Source organism: Corythoichthys intestinalis, chromosome 1 (genome assembly GCF_030265065.1).
Source record: "Corythoichthys intestinalis isolate RoL2023-P3 chromosome 1, ASM3026506v1, whole genome shotgun sequence".
NCBI lineage: Eukaryota > Metazoa > Chordata > Actinopteri > Syngnathiformes > Syngnathidae > Corythoichthys > Corythoichthys intestinalis.
The window spans coordinates 50,131,725-50,155,962 of record NC_080395.1 but is presented as its reverse complement, the minus strand read 5'-3'; the positions used below and the strand labels follow the sequence as shown (position 1 = coordinate 50,155,962).

Below are 24,238 nucleotides of genomic sequence, written 5' to 3'. Positions count from 1 at the left end.
GCAAGTGGAGGAGGGTGCGCTTATGCTACATTACGTGGAGCTGCTGTGACACGCCACACTGCTTCCTCTACCAGGAGGAAGGTATTTCCTCTTCTAAATTTGCCCAATCAATGAATGTGCCTTTCGTCCACGTGATTCTACTCGGAAAGTTCTGTTGGCGCAGTGTGAATACTGAACCTTTTCAACAAGTCATTTGCAGGTGTTGTTGCAAAGTAGCTCCCAACCGAAACCTGGTCCTTTTAGTCCAATGTGAAAGTGCCCTTTGTGTTTCAACCTTCTCTTAGTTGGATGAAGGTGAATTCATTTATCACAATATGGCCTTGCCACTACAATCACAGATAAGGATGATGCTTTCATATTGCAGGAGCGCTGCTGAAGCAATGGTGATGAATCCTCCAGAGCCTGCCAAAGAGAAGGAAAAGCAAGGCTTCTTCAGAGCCATTAAAAAGAAAAAGAAGAAAACACAAATAGTAAGACACAGGCGGCCTTGACTTGTTCATTTGCAGTGAGGGAAATTATTACTATGATGCCCATGGGGGCGCCATGCTGAGAGTGATGAGTTTTCCTCTCTGCAGACCGACATGGCGGACGGGAGGAACCCCAGTATCAGGAAAAGCCTCTTCCCACTCTTCAGCTCCAAGAACAGCATCAAGCACAACTCAGCTGTCAAAGTCCTTCCTGTCGTGCCCTCGCCGATGCTGCAACAGCAGCCTCCGCCACCGCCGTATCCTGGTACAACGGTATGCCAAACTCACACTAACAAGTTAAAATGCTCAGGCCATGCCGACGTGGAGCTTCTCACCCTGTTCATTTATTGTCAAAAGGGACCAGTGAACACACAAGAGCATTTGTCACTGCAGAGGGGCTCCAAGTCATCCTCTCACCACGGAAGCCGTCGGAAGAACCGAGAGCGATCTCGAGACAGAGACAGGGAACGAGAGCAGAGCCGAGAGCGGGAACGAGACCGGGAAAGAGAAAGAGGGCGAGAGAGGCTGAATGACTGGCCTACAGAAAAAACGGCGGACTCGCATTCTCAGGTACATACTTTAGAATTTGCTGGAACTTGGCTGAGAACAATCTTTTTTGAAGTACAGTCATCCCTCGTTTTTCGCAGTAAATGGGGAGCAGATCCCGCCGCGATAAGTGAAGAACCGCGATGTAGCGCCCACCCCCATAATAAAAAACATTTTTTTGTGTGTGTGTGTGTGTGTGTTCAGTGTATTTATTCCAATTTAGCATTGGATAGAGATACATATAAGACATGTTTTTTCATTTTTTCCCCCAAAGTATCATTAAAAAAACATTGATATATATATTTATTTTAATGAATGGTTTTAAGCACTTCAAATGTTACAATTATGATAAGTTTTAAACATGTTACTGTCCCACATAATTGTTTTTAAACAAGAGTAAAGTAGAAAAATGCTTGCCGTTATAAAATGCTTCTTTGAGTGAGTCCACTCAAGCTGCTCACTTACACACAATGAGTTGCCACAGCAACTGTTTAACAAACTAAACGATGATTGACGCATGCAGCGCTTTGAAGTTTCGTATTCCAAGGATCTATGGCAAGATCAAAACTTCAAATCTGTATTTATATGCAGTATATAGTTTTTAATTAGAAAAAAAAAGCCGCAATGGACTGAGGGTGCGAAGTTTGAAGCGCTCACTGTATTGGACTTGAGTAAAAAGTCCAGTTAACAGAAAATAGCACTGATCATAGTTAATGTCAACTTGTAGAATAGAAGTTGTGTCTTGTAGAAGACTGTTTTACAGTGTATCACAAAAGTGACTACACCCCTCGCATTTCTTCAGATATTTAAGTACATCTTTTCATGGGACAACATTGACAAAATGACACTTTGACACAATGAAAAGTAGTCTGTGTGCAGCTTATATAATAGAGTTAATTCATTTTCCCCTCAAAATAACTCAAAATATAGCCATTAATATCCAACCCCCTGGCAACAAATGTGAATCCACCCCTTAGAAACTACGACTACCAAATTGAGTACTTCTTGTCATTTTCCCTCCAAAATGTCATGCAACTTGTTACTGGAGTGCTGTTAGCATTGCTGTAGAGATTGAAGAGGTGGGGGGTCAGCCTGTTAGTGCTCAGACCATACGCCACACTCTACATCAGGGGTCCCCAAATGTTTTCCTGTGAGGGCCACATAACTTTTCCCTTCTCTGATGAGGGGCCGGGGTCAGTTTGTAACAGGAAAGGTGTGACGATTGCAGGAGTGCCTAAATGTAAAAATGTATTGTTTTTCAGAAAGCCACAATCAAATAACCCTTTCTGGATTCTTCACGGAACAAAAGTAAATAAGATAATATAATATAATATAATAATAACACTATTAATTAAATAAATAATAACCAAATAACCCTCTCTGGGTTCTTCACAGAAAAAAGCCAGGAAATAAATAACACTATTAAAAAAAAAAAAAAATTTTTTTTTTTTTTTCAGGGGGCCGGACCCAATGTGGCCGCGGGCCGTAGTTTGTGGACCCCTGCTCTACATCAAATTGGTGTGCATGGCTGTCACTCCAAGAGAAAGCCCTTTCTGAAGACGGTTCAAAAGAAAGCCTGCAAATAGTTTGCTGAAGACGTGTCAACAAAGCACATGGATTACTGAAACCATGTCCTATGGTCTGATGAGACGAGCGGGCTTTCTTATGTACCGTCTTTAGAAGAGGCTTCCTCCTGGGGTGACAGCCATGCACACCAATTAATATAGAGTGCGGTGTATGGTCCAGACCCGGTGGCATGAGCGGGCATTAGGGGGCCGTGCCCGCCCTGAGGGACGGCTGTGCCCGCCCTAGCTCGATTAAACTGTACTGTGTAATTTAAAAAAAAAAAATCTTCCACAAACACACACACACACGGGGAGAATGAATCCTATATTCCAGTGTTTTTCAACCGATTGTGCCGCCGCCGTGAGAGATCGTCAGGTGTGCCGCGAGAAATTATCCAATGTCGCTTTTTTTAACATCGTCGGGCAAAGTTGCAGTAGGAAGGAAGGAATGGGAAAAAAGTTCTCGGTTGTGTGCAGATGAGTCGTGTTGCCTTCAAGAACTGCTCGGATTTCTAGGCATCAGCCACCTTGCTCTCCGTAACAATTTGGACCCCAGCACATCTACTGTTCATTATTTGACTCGTCAAGTGTCGATATATACAAAAGTGTCCTTTCCATTTTATCCATATGTGACGACCATTACTCCTCCCTCTTTTTTTTATTCCAACACATTATCGAGGACAGCTAGGTGGGAGATGCCTAGAAATCCGAGCAGTTCTTGAACGCGACACAAGCGGCTATCTAGCGCTATGGCGCCATACAAGTTTAAACGTCATCTCCAAATGAACGCCCGTCGCTTCAGAACAAGTCGATGGATTATTTTGTACGCCTTCATGAAAACAGAGAAATGGGCAACTTTTTTGAGAAAAACTACAAAGGTAAATAAGAACGCCCTGAAAGCCAGTTACTTTGTTGCTAAATCCCAAAAGTCCCAAACTGTGGCAGACGTTAATACTACCTGTCTGCAAAGCCATTGTCAGTGAGACGGCCAGCCCTGATGTGCTTAAATGCATTGCTCAAGTCCCCTGTCTGATAGTTTTTCAAGCCTAATTGCTAAACGTTTCACACTGAGCAAGTATACATACTGAGAAATTATTTTATAATTAAATATACTATACAGAAAGTAATTTTGGAACATTTTGGTGTGGTGTGCCGCGGGATTTTTTCCAACGTAAAAACGTCCCGTGACTCAGAAAAGGTTGAAAAACACTGCTCTAGTCATCCTATCTTGATCTGTCGTCATTCAATTCAACCAATCAGAGCAGCGAATGTAGGCAATTTCTAGCCAATCACAGATAAGGGGGGGCGGGCTGAGTAGCCGGCCATTGTGTACTGCGATTGGATAGGGATTGCTCCGGTGTTCGGCCATTCCTTACTACGCGGCGAAGCGTCTACACAATGCTCAGGGCGCTTGCGCATGCATTCACACGCATGCGCACATCGGTTAGAGGCGGCGATTACTCACTATTTTTGTTTTTATTTAGTTCTTTAGAACCTTTTCACAGCCTCAAAGATACTTTTTGCATGTATTACCCTCTCATACTTTTAACCATTGTGTTTTTTTGTGTTAGCTTTGAAGCAGTTGACCACATTAGTCACGTAGCGTCTTTAAACCGTCCTTATTTGATATAACTACATTTAAGTATTTTCTGCAGGCATTTTTTAGTACCTTATTCCTGTATGCATCTAAACAAAACAAGTTTAGAGCGCACGGTAGTACTTTAGGTGTCAAATTCGACTAATGTAGGACGTTTCGCCGATGTAGCATATTTTGGCAGAACACCGGTTACAGAAATGGCAATTGAGCGGCTCCTCCGTTGCTAATTCAAATTGGAATGGACATCCGTGTTTTTTTCAAGAAACTAAAGACGAACTCAAGCCATGACAAAGACGCGGCCGAAAGTCAACATGAAGGGATAGCACTGCCACCTCCTGCAGTTACACTGACTGACATTATCATCAGAAAATATAACGGGTAAAAACGCCACTGTTACGGCTAAATTTACATTGAAGAAGTGTGCCCCCCCCCCAAAAAAATGTGATGCCCCCCCCCCGTAATTTCTTTCTGCAGCCGGGTCTGGTATGGTCTGAGCACTAACAGGCTGACCCCCCACTTCTTCAATCTCTGCAGCAATGCTGACAGCACTCCTGTAACGAGTCACATGACATTTTGGAGGGAAAATGACAAGCGGTACTCAATTTGGACATTTAGGGATGTACGTAGTTTCTAAGGGGCGTACTCGCTTCTGTTGCCAGGGGTTTAGATATTAATGGCTATATTTTGAGTTATTTTGAGGGGAAAATAAATTAACTTTATTATATAAGTTGCACACAGACTACTTTGCGAGGGGTGTACTCACTTTTGTTATACACTGTGGCATTTAACAATAAGTAAACTTTGGTATCAACAACAATCGTAGTGTATGTGGGACAAGAAACACACCGGTAAGCATATTAGTATTGTTTTAAAAGTGTTTTTAAAGTCCTTAAAAACATTCCAAGTGTCCTAAATACTAGCAAATCATGCCTATTGAAACAGCTACAGGTACTCATGTTTGCAGACTTGACTTGAATACGTATTTTTCTGATGACATCTCCACGCTTTGCAGAGCCAACCGCTGAAGTCGCTTCGCAGGCTCCTTCACCTTTCTCCGTCTCCAAACCAAGGCCAGCCCCCTGCTCCACCTCCTCCTCCAGCAGACCTGCGCTTCCAGCCCCCCCTCCCCAACCCCCCTCCGCCAGCTAAAGCAGCCTACACTGAGGGCAGGGGGCATTCCGAGAGCCGGGGCCACTCCGGGGCCAGCGGGTCGTCGCAGGCCAAGAGTCGTAAGGCCAGCTACCCGCTGCCGGGCCAGCTAGAGTCTGCCTGGCACGTGTCGGCACTGCAACGGGCCGAGGGCGCGCAGTTCACGGCTGAACAGCTGGGCATCAAATCGGGGCAGAATGGACCCACATTTACCCGTGCCTCCCGCACCAGAATGCCAAACCTCAATGACCTGAAAGAGACGGCGCTCTAGACGCCAACCTCAAACCGAAGCGCCTCATCGTGGACGCACCTGCCGAGAAAAGAAGCAGGCTTCATCATCTGGTTACAGTTGACATGACAGCTTCTTGCACTCATCCCACGTGATGACCTGATGGCGATCCCGTACCACTAATGAGCACTGGCAAAGGGACCAGCCCTATGGGAAGCCGATTGAGCATTTATTCCGTATTCTTGATCCAACTCAAGGTCCAGTTACCAACTAGTACACTCTCTTACCTCACTAGTAAGACAAACTGTGTAATCGATTTCTGTACACCCGTGCATACATGTGTATACTAGTGAACCACTACTAGTAATCCAATTTTGACTTTGCTAGTGAAGACGGAAAGTGTACTAGTGTAAGGACCTCAAACTGGATAGCAAATAAGCATTTGTGAGCCATTCCACCTAATCCGAGACCAAAAATGAGGAATTCCGACTGTCATTATTTTGCTTTCGACAAGCTTTACAAAACTGGAAAGATATTTGAAATCATTACAAAATTGGTGAAGTGTTTCCCTTTAAATTTGAGGAAATATGAGGAAGTTCAAGATCAGAAAAAGACAAAGACATGTTTGCCTTACAATCTATTCTTCAAACATAACAAACTTCTGAGCCTCATTTTGATCATTTACGCCACCTGGGCAATGTATTTTGCAGCTGATTTTTTAAAACTTGGCGAAAGTTGCTTGAAAATATGCAACTTTGGAAGATAATCTTAGCTGTTTTATCAATGAGGTTGATGGGTCTAATTTCAAAAGCACGCTCAAACGCAACTAGAATGTTAACTTCAACGTGAAAGTTTCTGCTGTGAGAGTTTAGTCAGAAATTGTTCAGAAAATATCCCCAAAAATGCTTGATAAAATACAAATATTGCCCCAACGGGTGTCCTACCTCATTGTGACATTGCAAGAAGCTTCAGCCTTGAGTGGAATGGCTCACATTATATTTATGTTGGTTTTATTTTTTATTCATTTATTTGCTGTTGTTGCACTAGTAACATGACATAGGTGCACGAGTCATGATTTTTCCACAACTGTTAAGTCATTTCTCCACACTACTACAAATTGTAGGTCAACATCTAGTGGGCATTTAGATGCCATTTGGGTCTAGGAAGCAACTATTGAGTGACAGATGTGGTGCTAGTGCAGCACAGTAGTTTTTACTAGCAGTGATTTTTATTTATTTATTTTTTTTATTAGTACACTGAATTGTGATACTAGTGAGGACAAAGTACTTCGGCTTTGGCATAAAGGCTCAAGCGTTCCACCCAATCAGGTTCTAACTGGTGGACTAGAACCTGCCTCTGCTGCCATCTTCTGGTTAAAGAACACACCCGCAGCACACCCTGGTGGCCACGAAAGCAAAAAATGTTTTCAAATATTTCACGAGAAAGAGAAAAAAAACAACGATTTATGGCAACATAATTTATTATTTGTTTAAAATCCGAGAATACTATCGATAGATATATCTCTAATAAGCTATATGGGATTATAATAAGGATATACAGAGTTAAATGTGTACTTACAAGCGCTTTAGTTTGACAGAGATGAATAGAAATGCTATTTAATGGTGAATGTCACTTTTGTTCATTTTGATATGGTATCAACAGATTTTAATATTTTTTTCACTTTTCACTTTCTTTCCTAGGGACAATAATGATTACCCAATGTGAAAAAAATGTATGTCTTAGACATGTAGTTAAAGATTATAAGTGTCCAGCAGTTGAAAGCATTTCCGGGCTGTTTGTTGACATGACAACAGCAGTTCTCTTCCTTGCTGCTATATTTGGACTTTGAGTACCAAGAAATTGTTTTTGTGAAAAGTGAGCATCTTGGAATGAGTCAAAACATGAATTCATGACGTCATCTATAGGTGGGATTTCATGATAGGTTGTGAGGGAAAAAAACCTGGTTAAAAGACTACAAATTATACAACTGTTAGTGATCAAAACCCAATCAGCTAGAACCTACAACTTACTCCATGCGTGGTTGGTGGCAGTTCTGCCATGATGTATACAGAAACAGCACAACAAAACTTATGTATTTATTTTTACCTCTTCTAAGCTTGGGTTTACATATTTTGTGCCCGTTTGCATTCTTTGAGTTGTTTTTAATATCCATAATCAGGGACTATTTATATGATAGATAGATAGATAGATAGATAGATAGATAGATAGATAGATAGATAGATAGATAGATAGATAGATAGATAGATAGATAGATAGATAGATAGATAGATAGATAGATAGCAAAAGTATACACACCCCCTGTTCAAATGTTACGTTTTTGTGTTGCTAAAAATGAGCGCGTTGATTTGAAAGTCTATGTTTGAAAATAAAAAAAAGTTAACTCAGATCATTTGGTTGCATTCGTGTATACACCCTCTAATATTTTGGAATGTCTTCAGTATTAACTAACCACTTTGTTCGAACTCAATTTTGCATCTAAAAATGTTAAAATTTGAACAGGGGTGTGTAGACTTTATAGCTCCATTGTAGAAAGATGTGTCAGTCTAAAAAAGAGAAACAAAAGCAAAATGGTAAATTACTACAATAGCTCGTTACTTGAGTGATTAAAAGCAATAACATTGATTAAACAATTGAATGAATTGACTGATGTCATCAAATCAGTGTAATTGAAGCTAAACATAGTCAAGAGGGAGACTGGGATTAGGAGCCCACATTTAATATCCATTTATCCTTAGCTGCCTCATGTCGTGGTTATTGAAAATCCTGATTGTATTTGATTTGTTTACATCATCACTAGAAACAGTGTTGACATGGTTTGCCTTGCCGTGACCTGAAGCCTTACATTCACTTTTTAATATGGAAAAACATGGCTTCAACCCTCCCCAACACTTCACATACATTTACTAATACTTTCCTCCCTGAGCTATGAATGTTATTACGAGGACAGCAGTTGCTTGTTTTCATTACACAGATGCCCACTTCTTACAAGGTGTAAATAGAAATACAGTGTATCTATACTGACTGTCCACACGATTATGATATAATAAAAAAAATCACAATTTTTTTGAATGGTTGTTTTGGTCTACCTACTGTTTTATATAATACAATTGTGTTGGCGCCATCTGCTGGCATCTCGGTGCCGACGAACTGTTGAAGTGAGTTGGTGAGCTTCATTTACCGTAATTTTAGCACTATAAGGCACACCTAACTATAAGCCGCCACCCACCAAATTTGACAGAAAAACAGTATTTGATCATAGGCAAGTCACCAAGGACTAGAAGCTGTCCTCGCTGTATTATGGGATTGTTACGTCAAAAGATACTGTATCAACCGGTAGCACTTTTGACAGTGGCATCATAAGACTGTCATAAGACCTAATGACCCACCACGAAGCTTTGAACTAATTGTGCTGTAAAACTTCATTGCTACAAGAAGGTTCATTTGGACACCACTGCTCTCTTGGGGGAGACAGTCAACCTCTGCTGCCACCTGCTGTCAACACTGTTGTCGTCCAACATACCTACTAGCATGCATTGCAGCGCTACAGATATAAATATCAAATCAAAATCAATGTTCTATGCCAAGTGTCCCCAACCTTTTTTGCACCACGGACTGGTGTGATTTGGGTCTTTTTTTTCCCTATGAAATTTTGCTCCCAAAGCTTTTCTGGCGGTGAAAAAGCCCTCTTTTATATTCAGTTGGACTCTCAATGTTATCAAACAGTGCTAAAAAAAACTCGTTACATCATAAACATACATGTGCAACACGAAAGTGGCGTAAATTAATGCTTAACGACACGGCAAAGTCGTTAAGTGAGAGAGCGGCGTGCAGTTGTTGTGTGCAGCTACATGTCAGTCAATGATCAAACGCAAATTGATATTCCTATCTTTAAAGAAATTTTGTAGTATTTTCTTTTGAATCACTGCATTCACGGCCATTTTTAACGTTACATGCATGCAAAATTTGTCTGCACATCGGCAATGTGCGGCAGAAAAATACAGCAAATATAAAATAACGTATTTTTAGTCCCGTTGTGTTAAGTGCAGGGAAAATATAACTCACCCGCGGAATCAGTGGGAGGCCTGAGCTTGTTTCGTTGAGATGAGATGGTCCCATCTAGGTGTGATGGGAGAGTGAGAGAAGCCCGCTTCACAAAGACACGATGTTGGAAATTGTAGCACGGTTTTCAGTGCTCTCGTAGCGATGTCAGGATATTCCGGAACGTCTTTAATCCAGAACCTTGGTAGAGTTGTTGTCTCAAATGTACAGTACGTTTAAGGTCGCCGTCATTTGCGATCGCTACAAGCTGATCCTCCTGTTGCACAGACATGCTCGAATCACTCGGTTTATTCACAAACGGTTCACAAATCCACTCCTTCGCAGTTCGTGGGTCTTTAGTGATTGGGAAGTAGCGTAGAATTTGTTTTCTTCGAGGTTGTAGGCTCATCTTCTGGCTTGTCAGGTGGCCTTTTCCCCGCAAAAAATCTGTTTTTCAGCCATCCTAGTGTGGGGGCTAATTATTTCCGGGAACAAACGTGATGCGGCCGCCCTACGTCATACGTTATTATCGAGGACAAGCGCACATAGATATACAAAACAAGACGTACTGCTAGCAGTCCAATCAATGGATTTCTATGACGACATTCTATCCTGTAGTATTATATCTAGAGTAGACAGGGATATTGGTGTGTTAATGGGCACAGGCCAAAGTGAATTCGGCCAGAATGCAGTCATTGTTGAATTATTATTTCTGTGCGGCCCGGTAGCAAATGCGCCACGGACCGGTACCGGTCCGCGGCCTGGCGGTTGGGGACCCCTGTTCTATGCTAATTATTTCTTCAGTTACTGTTCTAGTTGTTTCATTAACTGCTAGTTATGGAATTTGGTAGCACTTTATTTGGCAGTGGCGACATCAGACTGTCACAACACCATAATAATTATGACATGACACTGCCATGAGCATAAATAAATGCTTATGACGGATGTCGTTTTGTGTCATCCGGCAAATGATCTCCCTTTTGAATGGATTTAAAAGATCCGACCTGGACATAAATGGAGTTAGAGACATAATTTGCCAGTTGACACTTAATGAGACCTGTCAAAAGCATTAATGCCCATGACAATGTCATGTCATAATTATGACGGTGTTTTGGAGGTCTTATGACGCCCCTGTCAAATAAAGTGCTATGGTACCTATTAACCCGAATAAATCAACAAATAAGACGCACTGGACTATAAGCCACAGGATTCAAAATGAGTGGAAAAAGTATAGGTTTATAGTCCATAAATTACGATGGTCAAAAGTTGCTCCTTGTCACCATTTTGTGGGAACAAGAAGGGATCACATTTTCATTTACTTGCACACAAATTGACAGTTTCTTTCAGGACATGTTTATTATAAATAAATTCCACATTGGGGCAAAACAACAAGACATGCACATATAATGTAACTTTCAAATACGTGAAAATTTAAACAAAAGGGAATATATAAGTACAGTATGCTACGTTCTAAAATTTAAAACAAAATACAATATTGGTTAACAAAAGACTTACAGTATATGTATGTTACACTTAATTTCTAAATGTTAAAACAAATCCATCAGGATTATTTATAATTTTAAAAAAAAAAAAAAAAAAAAGGTTAAATCAGAATATTTAACATATTAGAAAGAATTATCAGTTCAGAGAAAAAACATTTTTTTGTTCAATTTTTTTTTTAATTGAAATGTAAAACCCGTTCATGAAAAAAATATGTTGGAAATTTGATGGTAAATCGTGTTGGAAGAAATCTTTCAGTCAAACTTTGTTTGCAGCGAAAAAAAGTCTCTCCATAAAAATTCCATATTAGAAATTTAGTTTTATAATGACTGATATACTATATCCTAGTTGGAACTTGGCATGATGAAACAAAATTATTAGCATTTTGTCCAAGAAAACCACAGGCCTGAGACATCATGACAGGATATACAGTACAGTACATTGCAGGAACATGACCTGGGGTGTTTGTTTTGCCATAACCAACAAATGATATTTGAAGTCATCACCTGCCTTTTATTTAAGGCGAGGCATGTTGAGAGCTGTCAAATTCCCTGCTGACCACTTTGTGTCAAAAGAGGTAGCGAGCATTTCATTACGCTCCACACATGAAAGGCGTGCTCTGGATCCGCTCATACCTCTTCCATGGCAACGCGCGCTCTCTGTCGCCACTGCCAATTAATGCTTTGAATTTATGCCTTTTCACTGCAAATGTAACAATTGAGGAAATTTAAATCTGCTCGTGAAACAAATCCAACGTCAACTGTATTTGCATATCAAACATCACATTCATTATAGCCACGATAGAGACGCTAGCATGATACAGCCTTCTCATATTTTTGCCTCGAAAAATGATGAAATGGCCTAAATCAGTGGTGTCCAAATTACGGCTGGCGTTGCCCATTTATTATTGGCCCACAGCAAATTATGAATACATCACAAATTTCACTCGTGTATACAGATAGTCCCCGGGTTATGACGTTTATTACGTGATTTCGACTTTATGATGCCGTAGTCTCGTCTGCAATTTTGTCACCAGTGTTTTTATTTTTTGGTCACATTAAAGCCCCTTTCAGACTTATATCCCGCTAAATTCCCGCATAATGTGATGTGGGATTTACCCGTGTCATGGTTTTCAGACATGGGGTGATCTACCGGGAATTACTCAGGTTGGACACTTTCAGACTTGTCCCGTGTTGGCGACTTGGCGCTCTCTGTGCGAGGATCCAAAGATCCATGATCCAAAGATGGACGATGGACCGTCTCTCCCTCAGCTCTGAGATTCAGTAGCGATTTAATTTCGTTACGTTTTCAGTTTATTTTGCCATTTTTCCAGTTTGCCATGTTGATAATTGCGATGTTTGTTTCGTCTTACTGTAAAGAAAGTGGAAATGACGATCGGCCCGGCACCATATTTATGCTATCAGCATTCGTGCTTTGACCCAGGAATTAACCGACTGTTTTCATACATGCCGCATCCCAGTTAAGTCTCGGACATTATACTATCATGCGACACGGTTAATGTCCGTGTCATTCGACCCGGGAAATTGCTTTTAGACATAAGGGCCACCCGTTTAACTTCCGGGACTTACCTGAAATTTCAGTTTATATCTGAAAGTGCAGTAACCCCTCTCAGCATTGATGGTAGGTACAGTATCTTATTTTTACTTTATTAATGTGACATATAATACGCGTTTTTGGAGAGTTATTTTGAGATTTACGGGTACTCAAAAGGTTAATTCTGACTTATGCTGAAATTCGGTTGACTCGTCCGTAACCCGGGGACTACCTGTATATGTTTCACTGACTGTTTCAATGCAGTGTTGTGTTTGGCGCCGTTAGCATTAGTCTACTGCTCACGCAAATGCTATGCTAACACTACAAGTAACGTTTAGTGTGTGATGATCACTCAGCACAGACCTTTAAAGGCTAACCCAACATTGCATGTTGTCTCGGAGGAAAAAGTTTGGACATCCCTGGCCTAAATTGATAAAGAATTCTGGATTAACCAACAAAAATGGAATGAAAATACTGACAGAATACACACATTCAAAAAGTGTTTGGACGAAGGGTCGGAGGGTCACTTCAGGCACATTTGTTCATGCAGAGCAGCAGCTCCAGACGCAGAGCAATGCGTGTGTGCCAACCCAAGGGAAGGATGCGGATGTAGCGCGCTACGATGGGCGGCCGCAGGAGGTTCTGCACAGACGATGAGCGATCAGAGTTTCCGTAAAACACCTGCGAGAGCAGAGAAAATCATTCCGTCAAAACGGAGCGTTACAGTCCACAGCGAAGACAGATTGTTATCCTACTGACCCTATTGTTTCCAGTTTGGTCTTTGTAATAGATCCAGTTGAGTTTGTCATCAGTGCGGTACTGCACGCTGTACTTGGTAACCCACTCGTCGGCGTCGCAACGGCCTTGAGTGAGAATCCCGGAGACCACTGTGACCTCCCTCAGGTCAATCTGCAGCCATTGACTGTTGTCTTGGAACTTGGACAGCCAAGCACACCTGTAGTACAAAACCGGATGGATTCAGTTTTGCCAGATTAGACGGGTTCCCTCCCAATTGGGCTATTTTAAAGATTTGGTGCAGGAGAGAAATGCATTGAGTAGGTTGATACATTTTGGGTTACTTTTGACAAAATTTGCCAGTTTTGGAAGGAACCGCCCATTATTGATTAGTTTTAACATCTTTTTTGTCTAACATCTTTATGTCATTTCTGGTTTGTATTTACACAGTAAAATTCAACAAAATAATTGCAAAAATGACATTAAAATATATTACATGCACTGTATTTTTGGGGGGCGGGGTCATTGCATATCCAGGTGTGTTTAAATCATTTCTTTGTGACAGGCACATTTGACGCAATAAGAATAATTTTCACAGAATGCATTTCAGAATCTGGAAAATATTGTCAAAGTTGTACTTTGACAGTGCTTTCTATTGATAAACATCTATTTTTGATGTTTAAGAATGAATAAATATTCAGGAAATTATTAACTTGTTTGGTGTTAAAACAAAATTACAAAAGTTAACTTTTTCTAAGAAACAAATCTCCAATGATGCTTACGAACGAAACATTACAATGTGTCCACCACTGATTTTTTTATTCTGGTTATTATACAAAAATTAAACATTGAATTGTAAAAAATTTGAATGACAGGGTGTGGTTTGGGCTGGTGTGCCATTTTTCCAATCTGGCAACAATAAATGGATTGGCCGTCGATCCCGGTCAATACCAAGGAAAGGCGCTTTGCCTACCCAAAACCTTGACTGTTGAGCCGAGCCTTGCTAGGCAACCAAGAGGCAAACCATCCGCTGTATTGGTCCTCGTTGGAGCAGGTGATCTGGTCTGGACTCACTGATCCTGCCTCGAAGCCCAGAGGTTTGTGGTACGGACACTCTGCATCAAACAAGAAAAATATATTTCTACATTGTAAAATGAATCAAAAAAGGGATATAGGTGGAAACAAATGGCCATCACGGAACCCCTGAGGCTTAAACAGCCCCTAGAGTGACCCACATCACATCCTAAAAGCATCCACTTTTAATTCTCTCCTGCAAAAGATCAGTCACAGCCATTAGTGGAGCGAGAGGACAGATGGCCCCGTCGTCCCCTCTCGAGCTTTAGCGCTCCTCTATCTGTCCCCTCATGTGACATCCGTGACCTAAAACAACACATCCTGTTGGTAAGTCCAAAAAGCGAAGAACAAAATTTCCCCAGCGAGCAAAAAGATTGTCCCACTGAAATGAATTACACTTTTGTTTTCTAATAATCGCACAGTGGCCTGTCCAGTCTAATCCCATCATTACAATGCATTGAGGAGATAAGATCTTGCATAACACCAAAGCTTGGGACTTGGATGCAATTTGGATAAGTTTGAATTTTTTATTCAATGGTACACAAGAAAGCCAGCAAATGGTTTGCTGAAGACATGTCAACAAAGCACACGGATTACTGGAACCATGTATTATGGTCTGAAGAGACGGGCGGGCTTTCTAGTGTACCATCACCAGAAGAAGCTTCCTCCTGGGTTGACAGCCATGCACACTAATTTGATGTGGAGTGCGGCGTATGGTCAGAGCACTAACAGGCTGACCCCCCACCTCTTCAATCTCTGCAGCAATGCAGATAGCACCCCTGTAACAAGCCACATGACATTTTGGAGGGAAAATAACAAGAAGTAACAGTACTCAATTTGGACATTTAGGGATGTACGTAGTTTCTAAGGTGTGTACTCACTTTTGTTGCCAATACAGACTGCTTTTCATTGTGTCAAAGTGTCATTTTGTCAGTGTGGTCCCATGAAAAGATATACAAAAATATCTGCAAAAATGTGAGAGGTGTACTCACGTTTGTGATACACTGTATACATTATATATATATATATTTATATAAATGGCGGAAAACCCAGACAAGACTGAAAAAGCAGTTTCTGCTCTTGTACTTCTCTTTAAAAGAAATTGCTGTATTTTAAGCCAAAACAACTGTTGTGTTTGATAGAACAACATGTCTATATGCTGCCATAGCAGATTCATGGCGCATGAAACCCCGAACTATTTTTAATTTGTCCCTTTTACCCCGAAAACCCCCATTTACAGACGTCGCGCAACCGCTTTTATTTCAACCAGGCCATAAAACGAAGGTATTATTCATTTTTAGGTTGGAATCATTAATTAATGTTTAATATTTCTTTTTTTTTTTTTTTTTTTTTTTTTTAAACTTTAAAAAATTATTCACTTGCATATTTTGAACTTTTAAGCAACTAACGTCACAATGAAAAAAATGGTGTCTGTAAATAAGTCACGGATAGCTACCTTGTATTTTTTTTTTTTTTTCTTACTGTTGCATTTTCCCCAATATGTTAGGTGATAAATAACGATCCAAATAAAGAAAATTTGAAAAAAAAAAAAATACATTTAAGAAGGTAAATATATGAACAAGAACATCTCGACCACTCCTTGATGTCTGCGATTTTTCTGCATGGCGACGCTTGTTATATTACCATGTTTCACCCATAAAATCCCCCCAAAATCCAGCTGTGGTCATTCACATCTGTGTCTTGAAATTCGAAGATACATGCTACATGGAGTTTTTGGATCGAAACAAGGTACGTACGCGATAATATCTCGTTAAAATCATGGCGTCTTTAATTATGCTCTGTCATGCTCCCACCCCCTTTTATAGGGTTTCGCTTCGGTTTATTTATTTTTTTTAAATGCCCTCCTGTTTTTTCTTCCCCCAGAAAATTGAGATTTTAAGTTTTCCAGTGATGTATCACACATGCATATCGGACAATTTTGAAATTTGGCTAAATTGGGGATCCCAGAGTGGAACTTCAAGACACCTGAGTGTTTTTCGCCATATATCTATTTATATGGCGGAAAACACCGACAAGACTGTCTATACATTATATAAATATTTATATATATGGCGGAAAACACTCAGGTGACTTGAAGTTCCGCTCTGACACCCCCAATTTGGCCAACTTTCAAAATTGTCCGATATGCATGTGTGATACATCATTGGAAAGCTTAAAATCAGTATTTTCTGGGGGACAGAAACATTTTGAACAGGACAGCATTTTTTTTTGACACCTTAAAAACTAGGTCAAATCAGGTGAGTGAAAAATAAACATTTTTAAGACCTTTGAAATTTTGTGATTTAACAAAAGGTTGATGACCCCCCTCCCCCCTTTGTCTAATCAAGACTTTGATAATCAATATCCATGCACTAAGACATGTGGGCGGATGTACAATAATAAAGGAAATTGGTCTGTGATTAAATGTAGATTTAATTTAGCCCTGTGTTTTATTTTGTAAATAAACATGGCTAGACCGTTAGCTGTATAGTTAATGATAACTTTACTGCATATAGTTTTTGATTTGGCTTGATTTTAATCCGTGCAAAGAAAAAACATTTCCAGGGGAATTTTAGGGGTTATAATTAAAAGGGAACATTTAAATGTGGGTACATAAGTACACTGGTTGGCTGTTTGCCCTCCGCTATGCTCTGGTTGGTTGGCTTCATGACACGTTACTAGCGTGTGCTGAATTGAGCACGCAAAGAAAAAAAAAAAAACGACGATCGCTGGAATTGAGAAATTGAGCACAGATAAAGTCAAAGTCACAAAAACGAGTGGTTGAGATTTTGTTTTTCAAATATTTACCCTTTTAAACTTTTTTCCCCCCAATTTTTCTTTGTTTGGATAGATTGTTTATCATCTAAAATATCGGGGAAAATGTGACAGTGACAAAAATAAAATTAAGCGCTAATTGTACGTTTTAACAAACTTTAATAAAAATTTAAGCTTACTTATCATGAGCATCACTTCTAAAATGAATATCTTATTTTTCTGTTTTCAGTCATTGATTCACAGTAAAGCTTCATCATAGATGTAATTGAATCATTATTGTACATACTGTACTATCAGCTATACTTCCCACTTTGCACTACAATTATGTGATGATTCTTCTTCCTGTCAGCTCCACCTTTTCCCTCCACAGGAGCATTCACCCTGCAGTGACACATTCATGCGTGAACGGTACATACATTATAAATAGACATCCTCTTCATTCACTTGCTTACCCGTGCCTACAGTTGGAGCTCTGTTTATTCATTAGTAGTCTTTTATCAGTAGCATTTTTGTGAGTCCACAGGCTAAAAGGTATGTGTTGATGAAAGTGTTTTTTACCTGGCATGCAGTCCACACCTCTAACTGAGGAAGCACTAATGGAGGAGAACTCTGTTGGCGCCACACCTTCGTCACAGTCACATTTGCACGACCTGCTGGTCCACGCTTCAGACACACCAGCCTTCAAAAATATATATATACACGTTATTGACACAAACTTAAAGGATACAGGTCTAAAACCTATTCAAATAACTTATTCATTGCCATTGACGACGTTAAATCCATTTAAACCGGAAGGATTATACCAGCCAATCATTTAAGGGTTATTTAAAATGTATGAATGATTTATCAGTCTATTCTCTAAAATATGTACAGTATATGTTGTAAATATATTTTTCTCAATTGAGATCCCTGCATGTTTGTAGTCAGGTAAGGTTCACTTACAGGTACACCTAACTATAAATCTAACAATAGGTTAGCCAACATTAGAGGGATGTTTTGAAATGAATTATTTTAGCCTCATTATATGTCAAAACAAATTAGCGGTAGGACTAAAAAAAAAAAATAAAAAATAAAAAACGGCAACAATGCTACAGTATTTGTCCCAAAATATACATTTTCAAAATGTAAATTGATCTTAGTGAAGGACCGAATCAAATTTACAAAAGTGTGGATATTTTTAAAACTTGACATGTACATTTTGTCAGATTTACATGCAAAACAAATATTTCTGACCAAATTTGAAAAGACAGTTACAGAACATAACATGCCATTTCATGACCTTTTTTCCTCCAACAACAGCAGAGTGGTTAAACTAAGTCAAACAACTACCGTAAGTGGTTTTAAAAAAAAATTTTTTTAAATTAATTATGCACTATTGCACAAAAATAAGTTAACTATGGATCACAATTTAGGGTCTTTTACGGGGTAATTTAAAAAAAAAAAAAAAGAATAAAAAAATGTTCATGTGCGCAATATGCATATGCAGCATACAGTACGGTATATGTGTAAATTAATAAATAAGCAGTTTTTTTTAGGGGTGCTTGAACAGCAGCCCCTAAAATGGTTGAGCCTATGCGTGATTAATTTGAATTTTACAATACTACCCTGTAAAACAGTAGATCACAAAAAACAAGCACAAGAATTAAACTGTTTATAGTGTCTGAAGTCACAAAAAAATGTTCATATATTGTGGTGGCAGTGGTTTGATGGTACCTCTTGAGCATGGCTGTGGAGGATCACTGGTCAAGCAGGTGGACAAAGAAAAATATCAGTGCTATAAATTCAGTCTGAAAAGAAGCAATCAATTCCATTACTCAACAATGGTAAGGTGCCAATCTTACCGTGAGCCACCATAAAAAGCAGAGCAGGCAGGAAAGGACGCATGTCTACAGACATCTCGCAGAACTGCAACAAGCAAACCAGCACCCATGCAAAGTCTGGATTACAGTAATCCAAGTGCCCGACCTAATGCCATCCTTATCTGGCAAAGCCCCTCCTACAGATACGTGTTTGGTGGCAGACCAGAGCTGTGTTTGTTGTTGTGATGGCATCTAATGAGATTAAGATACATTTTCAGACTCAATACAGTTGTCATCTTGTTTGCTGCATTTGATGTTAAATCTGTTCCTTAATTTAGGGTGACCATATTCTGATTTCCAAAAAAGAGGAAATACAGCCTGGCCTCGAGATACTTGAATTTTACTCGAAGTTCACTCAAAGGTGTATGTCACTTTAATATATTTAAAGTGTGCCTCCTCTGTCGGGATAGATTTTTAAAATTATTATTATAAAATCTATATTGCCATATAGTATATAACTAAAGAAACATTCAAATACTAAACAGGATATTCTTCCTAAAAAAATAAAAATAAAAACGCCCACAAAAAAAAGCGACTAATGATAAAATGCAGACCCGTGGAAATGTAGTCAATACACAAAGCTATGTGCCAACTAAACATTTTTATGAATTACTACCATGACAATTGACAAATTCTCACTCAATTGTTATTCTCAATGTTCTAGATTGTATGCGAACAATAACCGAAATAAACCACTCCACCAGCAAGTTTCCAAACAGTTCAATACTACATTTCCCATAATGCCTAGCGTGGCTTAGCTCATTGATAGCTACACTTATTAGCAGAGGCAAAATGAAACATTGCTATAAAAGTTTACAATCGGCAGCGCAACGATGCAACACCAAACGGGATTTTACAGATCACGCCAGTACAAAGCTCCAACAGAAGTCAACGGTTGATAAAACGTTTAGCAAGTGTACCTATGGCCCGTGAGCTCCTGTCGTGACGAAGGCTTGTTTGTTAATGAGAATTGACAGTTAACGCCATGATAAAGCCAGTCTGTGACTGCACATGCATGTGCAAATTTGTATCCGAAGTAGAATAAAAGGTATAAGACAGTCTTTTGGGTACATGAGCATTTGATTATATACGTATTGATCGTTTAAAAAAAAAAAAAAAACTGGGCAGGCTCTCTGGGAACATGCGTGCAAAGTGTCACTCAATTTCAACACGCTAATTGGTCCCGTGACAAATGAAAACCAGACATTTTCATGAATTTATCAAACCTGTCCGGACGCAATGGACAGTACATGAAAAGTGGACATGTCCGGGCAAAAGAGGACGTTTGGTCATCCTACCTTAACTTGCAATTTACAATTTAAGGGTGTAGATTTCCAACCAAAGATGGATACCAACAAATGCTTGAGGGTTCATTAAAAATAAACTCTTTAATAACGAATAAAAGATTACAGTTCCCATCCAACAAGTCAAGCAGCAACCTCTGTACACGTCCTCCGTCGCAGCAACGCGACCGCGGCATCGATATCACGTAGACGCACAACTCTGAGGCCATTCCTTCTCGAGACCCTTGAAGCTTCTGAGCTCACTAATCGGAGCATAACAGGTCTTGGTAAACTATGAGCACCCAGCAGGAAGTCCAGAGCACACGACCGGGCTGAACTAACCTGCAATTTGAGACCAAAAGAAAACACAAGCATTTCATGTCGAACACCAAACCAAACCCTAATTTGATGCTTGGCTGGGGTTCTGACCTGGTGAAGAGTTCTGGATCGAGCACGACGACACCTCTTCTTGGGCACTGCTTGTGTGGAACGGGCCTTCATTGTTGTCTGGTTCGATGAAGTTCTGAAGCACACCGGGGAGCGAGTGAATTGAGTGTCTGTACACCTTAGAGACACACACAGAGTGCAAAAGGCTGTTTTTAATGAGAGCAAATTAAAAACAGCTTTTCCTAATGAGGCTTAATTACTCTCACACAGCAAGCTTGGACCGCTTGGCTTCAAGTGCATCTTTTAACAATGTATGGATGGGAAAAGTAAACTCCGTGCGACCTTTTGAACAGGTTTATTTTGTTGAAAAATAATATTCTGTGTCATATCTTGTGGAATGCCATCTTTATTTGAATTAACTTAAATGTTGAAATGTATGAGTTTTTTAGGTAGAATTTATAAACTATGTGGGAAAAATAGTCAATTCAAATCCTAAATCAAATGGTATGAAAACAGTCAATTGATCATTTTTCGAGGGGGTATCTTTGTAGTTTACATTTAAGATGTAGAATTTTTTATCCTTCATTTCTTTTTAAGTCTTAAAAATTTTCTTTATTTATCTACCGTATTGGCCCAAATATAAGACGGCCCTGATTATAAGATGACCCCCTCTTTTTTAAGACTCAAGTTTGAAAAAAGACTTTTTCAACACCAAATTTTTATACAGAAAATAATTACAGTACATCCGAAACAAATGATTATAACAATATATTTGAGAGAAAAAAGCATGTTATTTTGCCTCATTCAAATCTGAACATTTAAATATGTAAACTAAAGTTCAATCACATTCGTAAATGAATGCCTTCTGGTTTTTTAAATGTAAATAAATCAATCTATTGTGATAAAACAACAAAATTGCAATAACTGAATTAACCATCAAAGTAAACTCTAACTGTAACTGTAGTCTTGAAACAAATCTGAATAAGGAAAAACATTGCAATAAAATCATGCAAACTGGTTAAACTAAAAAGAGTAGCTGAGATCTGTCATGACAGAACATCGCTTCAATGATATCTGCCGCCATCTAGCTTCGTGAATGGGTGTAATGTCTAGACCGCGAATATAAGACGACCCCCTCTTTTTCAGTGTTATCTCAATGCAAAAAACACTGTCTTATATTCGGGCCAATACGGTATTTATTTATTTATTTAGTTTTGTTTATTTTTTTCCAGTAAAATTCATATTGTCTAGCAGTACAATTAAGTGGAGTGTAGGATCTTCTGAATCTTAGGCCATGTCTACTCATAGCAGGGTATTTGGCAAAAAGAAAAGCTTTTCTACCATTTTGCCTATCATCCACACGCACATTTAAATGAGGGTTCTAGAAAACTGCGCCCAGAGTGAAGAAGTGTGAATTCTGCGTTTGTGGCGCCATCATGTGGACACTGATAACCAAAGATTTAACTGTGAAAATGTCACAGACTGAGAAACTATGTCCCTGTGTCACACATGAGACCAATGTACTTAAAAATTAATAAATGCGGTCGGCTGTGGAAGATTTTTTTTTTCTATAAACGTGCTGGTGTGAACGTAATTATTATTTCCTGACATATTAGGGCAGGATCCTCGGTTTTAAAAAAAATACTTAAAAATTCATGAATGCGGTCGGCTGTGGAAGATTTTTTTTTTTCTATAAACGTGCTGGTGTGAACGTAATTATTTTTTCCTGACATATTAGGGCAGGATCCTCGGTTTTAAAAAAAAATCTGCTGGGTGTACACATGGCCTTAGTCAGATGGAACCCGCCATATTTTCCGCATTATATGGCGCATGGGCGTATAAGGCGCAGCTTCAATGAATGGCCTATTTTAAAACTTTTTTCATAAACAGGGTGCACCGCATTATAAGTAGTAGTAGTAGTAGTAGTAGTGGTGGTGGTTAACTCATTCACTCCCAGCCATTTTCACCGGAGCAACCCCCTTCGCTCCTGGCCGTTTTACTGGATTTTGTCTGATTGTGCAAGGCCCACAGAAAATTCTGTTCTATTGTTATATAAACATGGAACCCACCAAAAGAAAGATTAGACTCTCTTCTTTCAGCAGGAAAAAAAGTTAGTACATATCTTTTTTAATTCTTTAGAAATCAGCATTAGAAAACAGCTTAGTTTGAGCAATTTTCCAATTTCTGATGAAAAAACAGAGAAATTGAGCTTTTTGTAAAAGCATACATTTCAAACATAACTTTGACTTTAACACAGCTATTTTTTGCTTTTGTGACATCCCAAACATCTGAATTTTTTCCTTCTACAAAATAACATAAACAACAAGACAAATAGCGCTTTTGATATTAAAGTAACAATTTATTTACACATAACTAAACTATTGAACTGAGAGATGACGCTGTTGTGGCCGCGGCTGTTGCCCCGGCCGTGCAACCCGACCATTCCGTTCCGTTAAACTGGGTTACGCTTGGCATCCTGTGTGGGTGAATCCTGTGGGGGACCCGTGTAGTGACCACTACCTCATAACAGAATTCACCTAGGGAACTTGTGTGGGGCATATGCCTTGTGTTTGACATCATTCTCCACATTTTTCTCACGCTTCTTACTTCTTCCAACTTCCGTTTCCTGACAATTTCTCTTCATTCACTTCCTTTCATGGTCCAATATGAGTTCTTACCAAATGCGCTACTGCCCTCCAGAGCCCAGTTTTATTGCTTTAAAATGGATTTTCAGCATTGTGCTTTGGAGCGAAGTTGCATCAGAACCTAGAGATGTCTCTTGTGAAAAAAAAAAAAAAAAAAACGTAAAAGACGTATAAATACGTCTTTGGGACACTGAAACAATTAAAAATAGAATATTTATACGTTTTTGGGAGCAAATGAGTTATGCTTCCACTGGATGAAGCTGCGCTAAGGGGAATGTCATACCAAGATTAACCAATATTGGTATAGATACTGTATAAGGATCATCAGATTATAAGGCGCACCGTCAGCTTTTGAGAAAATTGAAGGCTTTTAGGTGCGCCTTATAGTGTGAAAAATACTGTTTCTGTTGAACAATTATTTTTCATTTATTAAAAATAGTATCAATACAGTGCCTTGCAAAAGTATTCGGCCCCCTTGAACCTTGCAACCTTTCGCCACATTTCAGGCTTCAAACATAAAGATATAAAATTTTAATTTTTTGTCAAGAATCAACAACAAGTGGGACACAATCGTGAAGTGGAACAAAATTTATTGGATAATTTAAACTTTTTTAACAAATAAAAAACTGAAAAGTGGGGTGTGCAATATTATTCGGCCCCCTTGCGTTAATACTTTGTAGCGCCACCTTTTGCTCCAATTACAGCTGCAAGTCGCTTGGGGTATGTTTCTATCAGTTTTGCACATCGAGAGACTGACATTCTTGCCCATTCTTCCTTGCAAAACAGCTCGAGCTCAGTGAGGTTGGATGGAGAG

At 39.4% G+C, this 24,238-nt stretch overlaps 2 protein-coding genes and 1 long non-coding RNA gene across 4 annotated transcripts in view; 1 reads left to right on the top strand and 2 right to left on the bottom strand.

Annotated features, from left to right (window-relative positions):
• The window catches only part of cdkl5 (cyclin dependent kinase like 5), a 49,322-nt gene extending 40,586 nt beyond the window's left edge, over positions 1-8,736 (top strand). For both annotated transcript variants that reach the window (XM_057844647.1, XM_057844640.1), the window contains exons 18-21: positions 365-470; positions 576-740; positions 825-1,037; positions 5,188-8,736. In XM_057844647.1, coding sequence (XP_057700630.1) covers positions 365-470; positions 576-740; positions 825-1,037; positions 5,188-5,595 — 892 coding nt within the window. In that variant the 3' untranslated portion in view covers positions 5,596-8,736. The remainder of the gene's footprint in view (positions 1-364; positions 471-575; positions 741-824; positions 1,038-5,187) is intronic.
• A 2,213-nt stretch (positions 8,737-10,949) lies between these two features.
• rs1a (retinoschisin 1a) lies at positions 10,950-19,216 on the bottom strand. Its single transcript, XM_057843154.1, has 6 exons — positions 19,092-19,216; positions 18,964-18,989; positions 17,809-17,929; positions 14,375-14,516; positions 13,426-13,621; positions 10,950-13,347 (listed from the first exon to the last, which is right to left on the bottom strand). The coding sequence occupies exons 1-6, from the start codon at positions 19,144-19,146 to the stop codon at positions 13,195-13,197; spliced, it is 693 nt and encodes a 230-aa protein (XP_057699137.1). The 5' UTR covers positions 19,147-19,216; the 3' UTR covers positions 10,950-13,194.
• A 1,255-nt stretch (positions 19,217-20,471) lies between these two features.
• On the bottom strand, positions 20,472-21,066 carry LOC130920457 (uncharacterized). Its single transcript, XR_009064153.1, has 2 exons — positions 20,822-21,066; positions 20,472-20,734 (listed from the first exon to the last, which is right to left on the bottom strand). It is a non-coding gene; the product is annotated as an uncharacterized LOC130920457 (long non-coding RNA).
• Positions 21,067-24,238: the final 3,172 nt, after the last annotated feature.

Excerpts from the sequence above, each read along its gene's own strand:
- rs1a (XM_057843154.1), bottom strand. The coding sequence starts at position 19,146 with ATGTCTGTAGACATGCGTCCTTTCCTGCCTGCTCTGCTTTTTATGGTG. Across the intron at positions 18,990-19,091 it reads GCTTTTTATGGTGGCTCACG|TGATCCTCCACAGCCATGCT; the intron begins GTAAGATTGGCA and ends CTGCTTGACCAG. Across the intron at positions 14,517-17,808 it reads AGGTGTGGACTGCATGCCAG|AGTGTCCGTACCACAAACCT; the intron begins GTAAAAAACACT and ends TGTTTGATGCAG.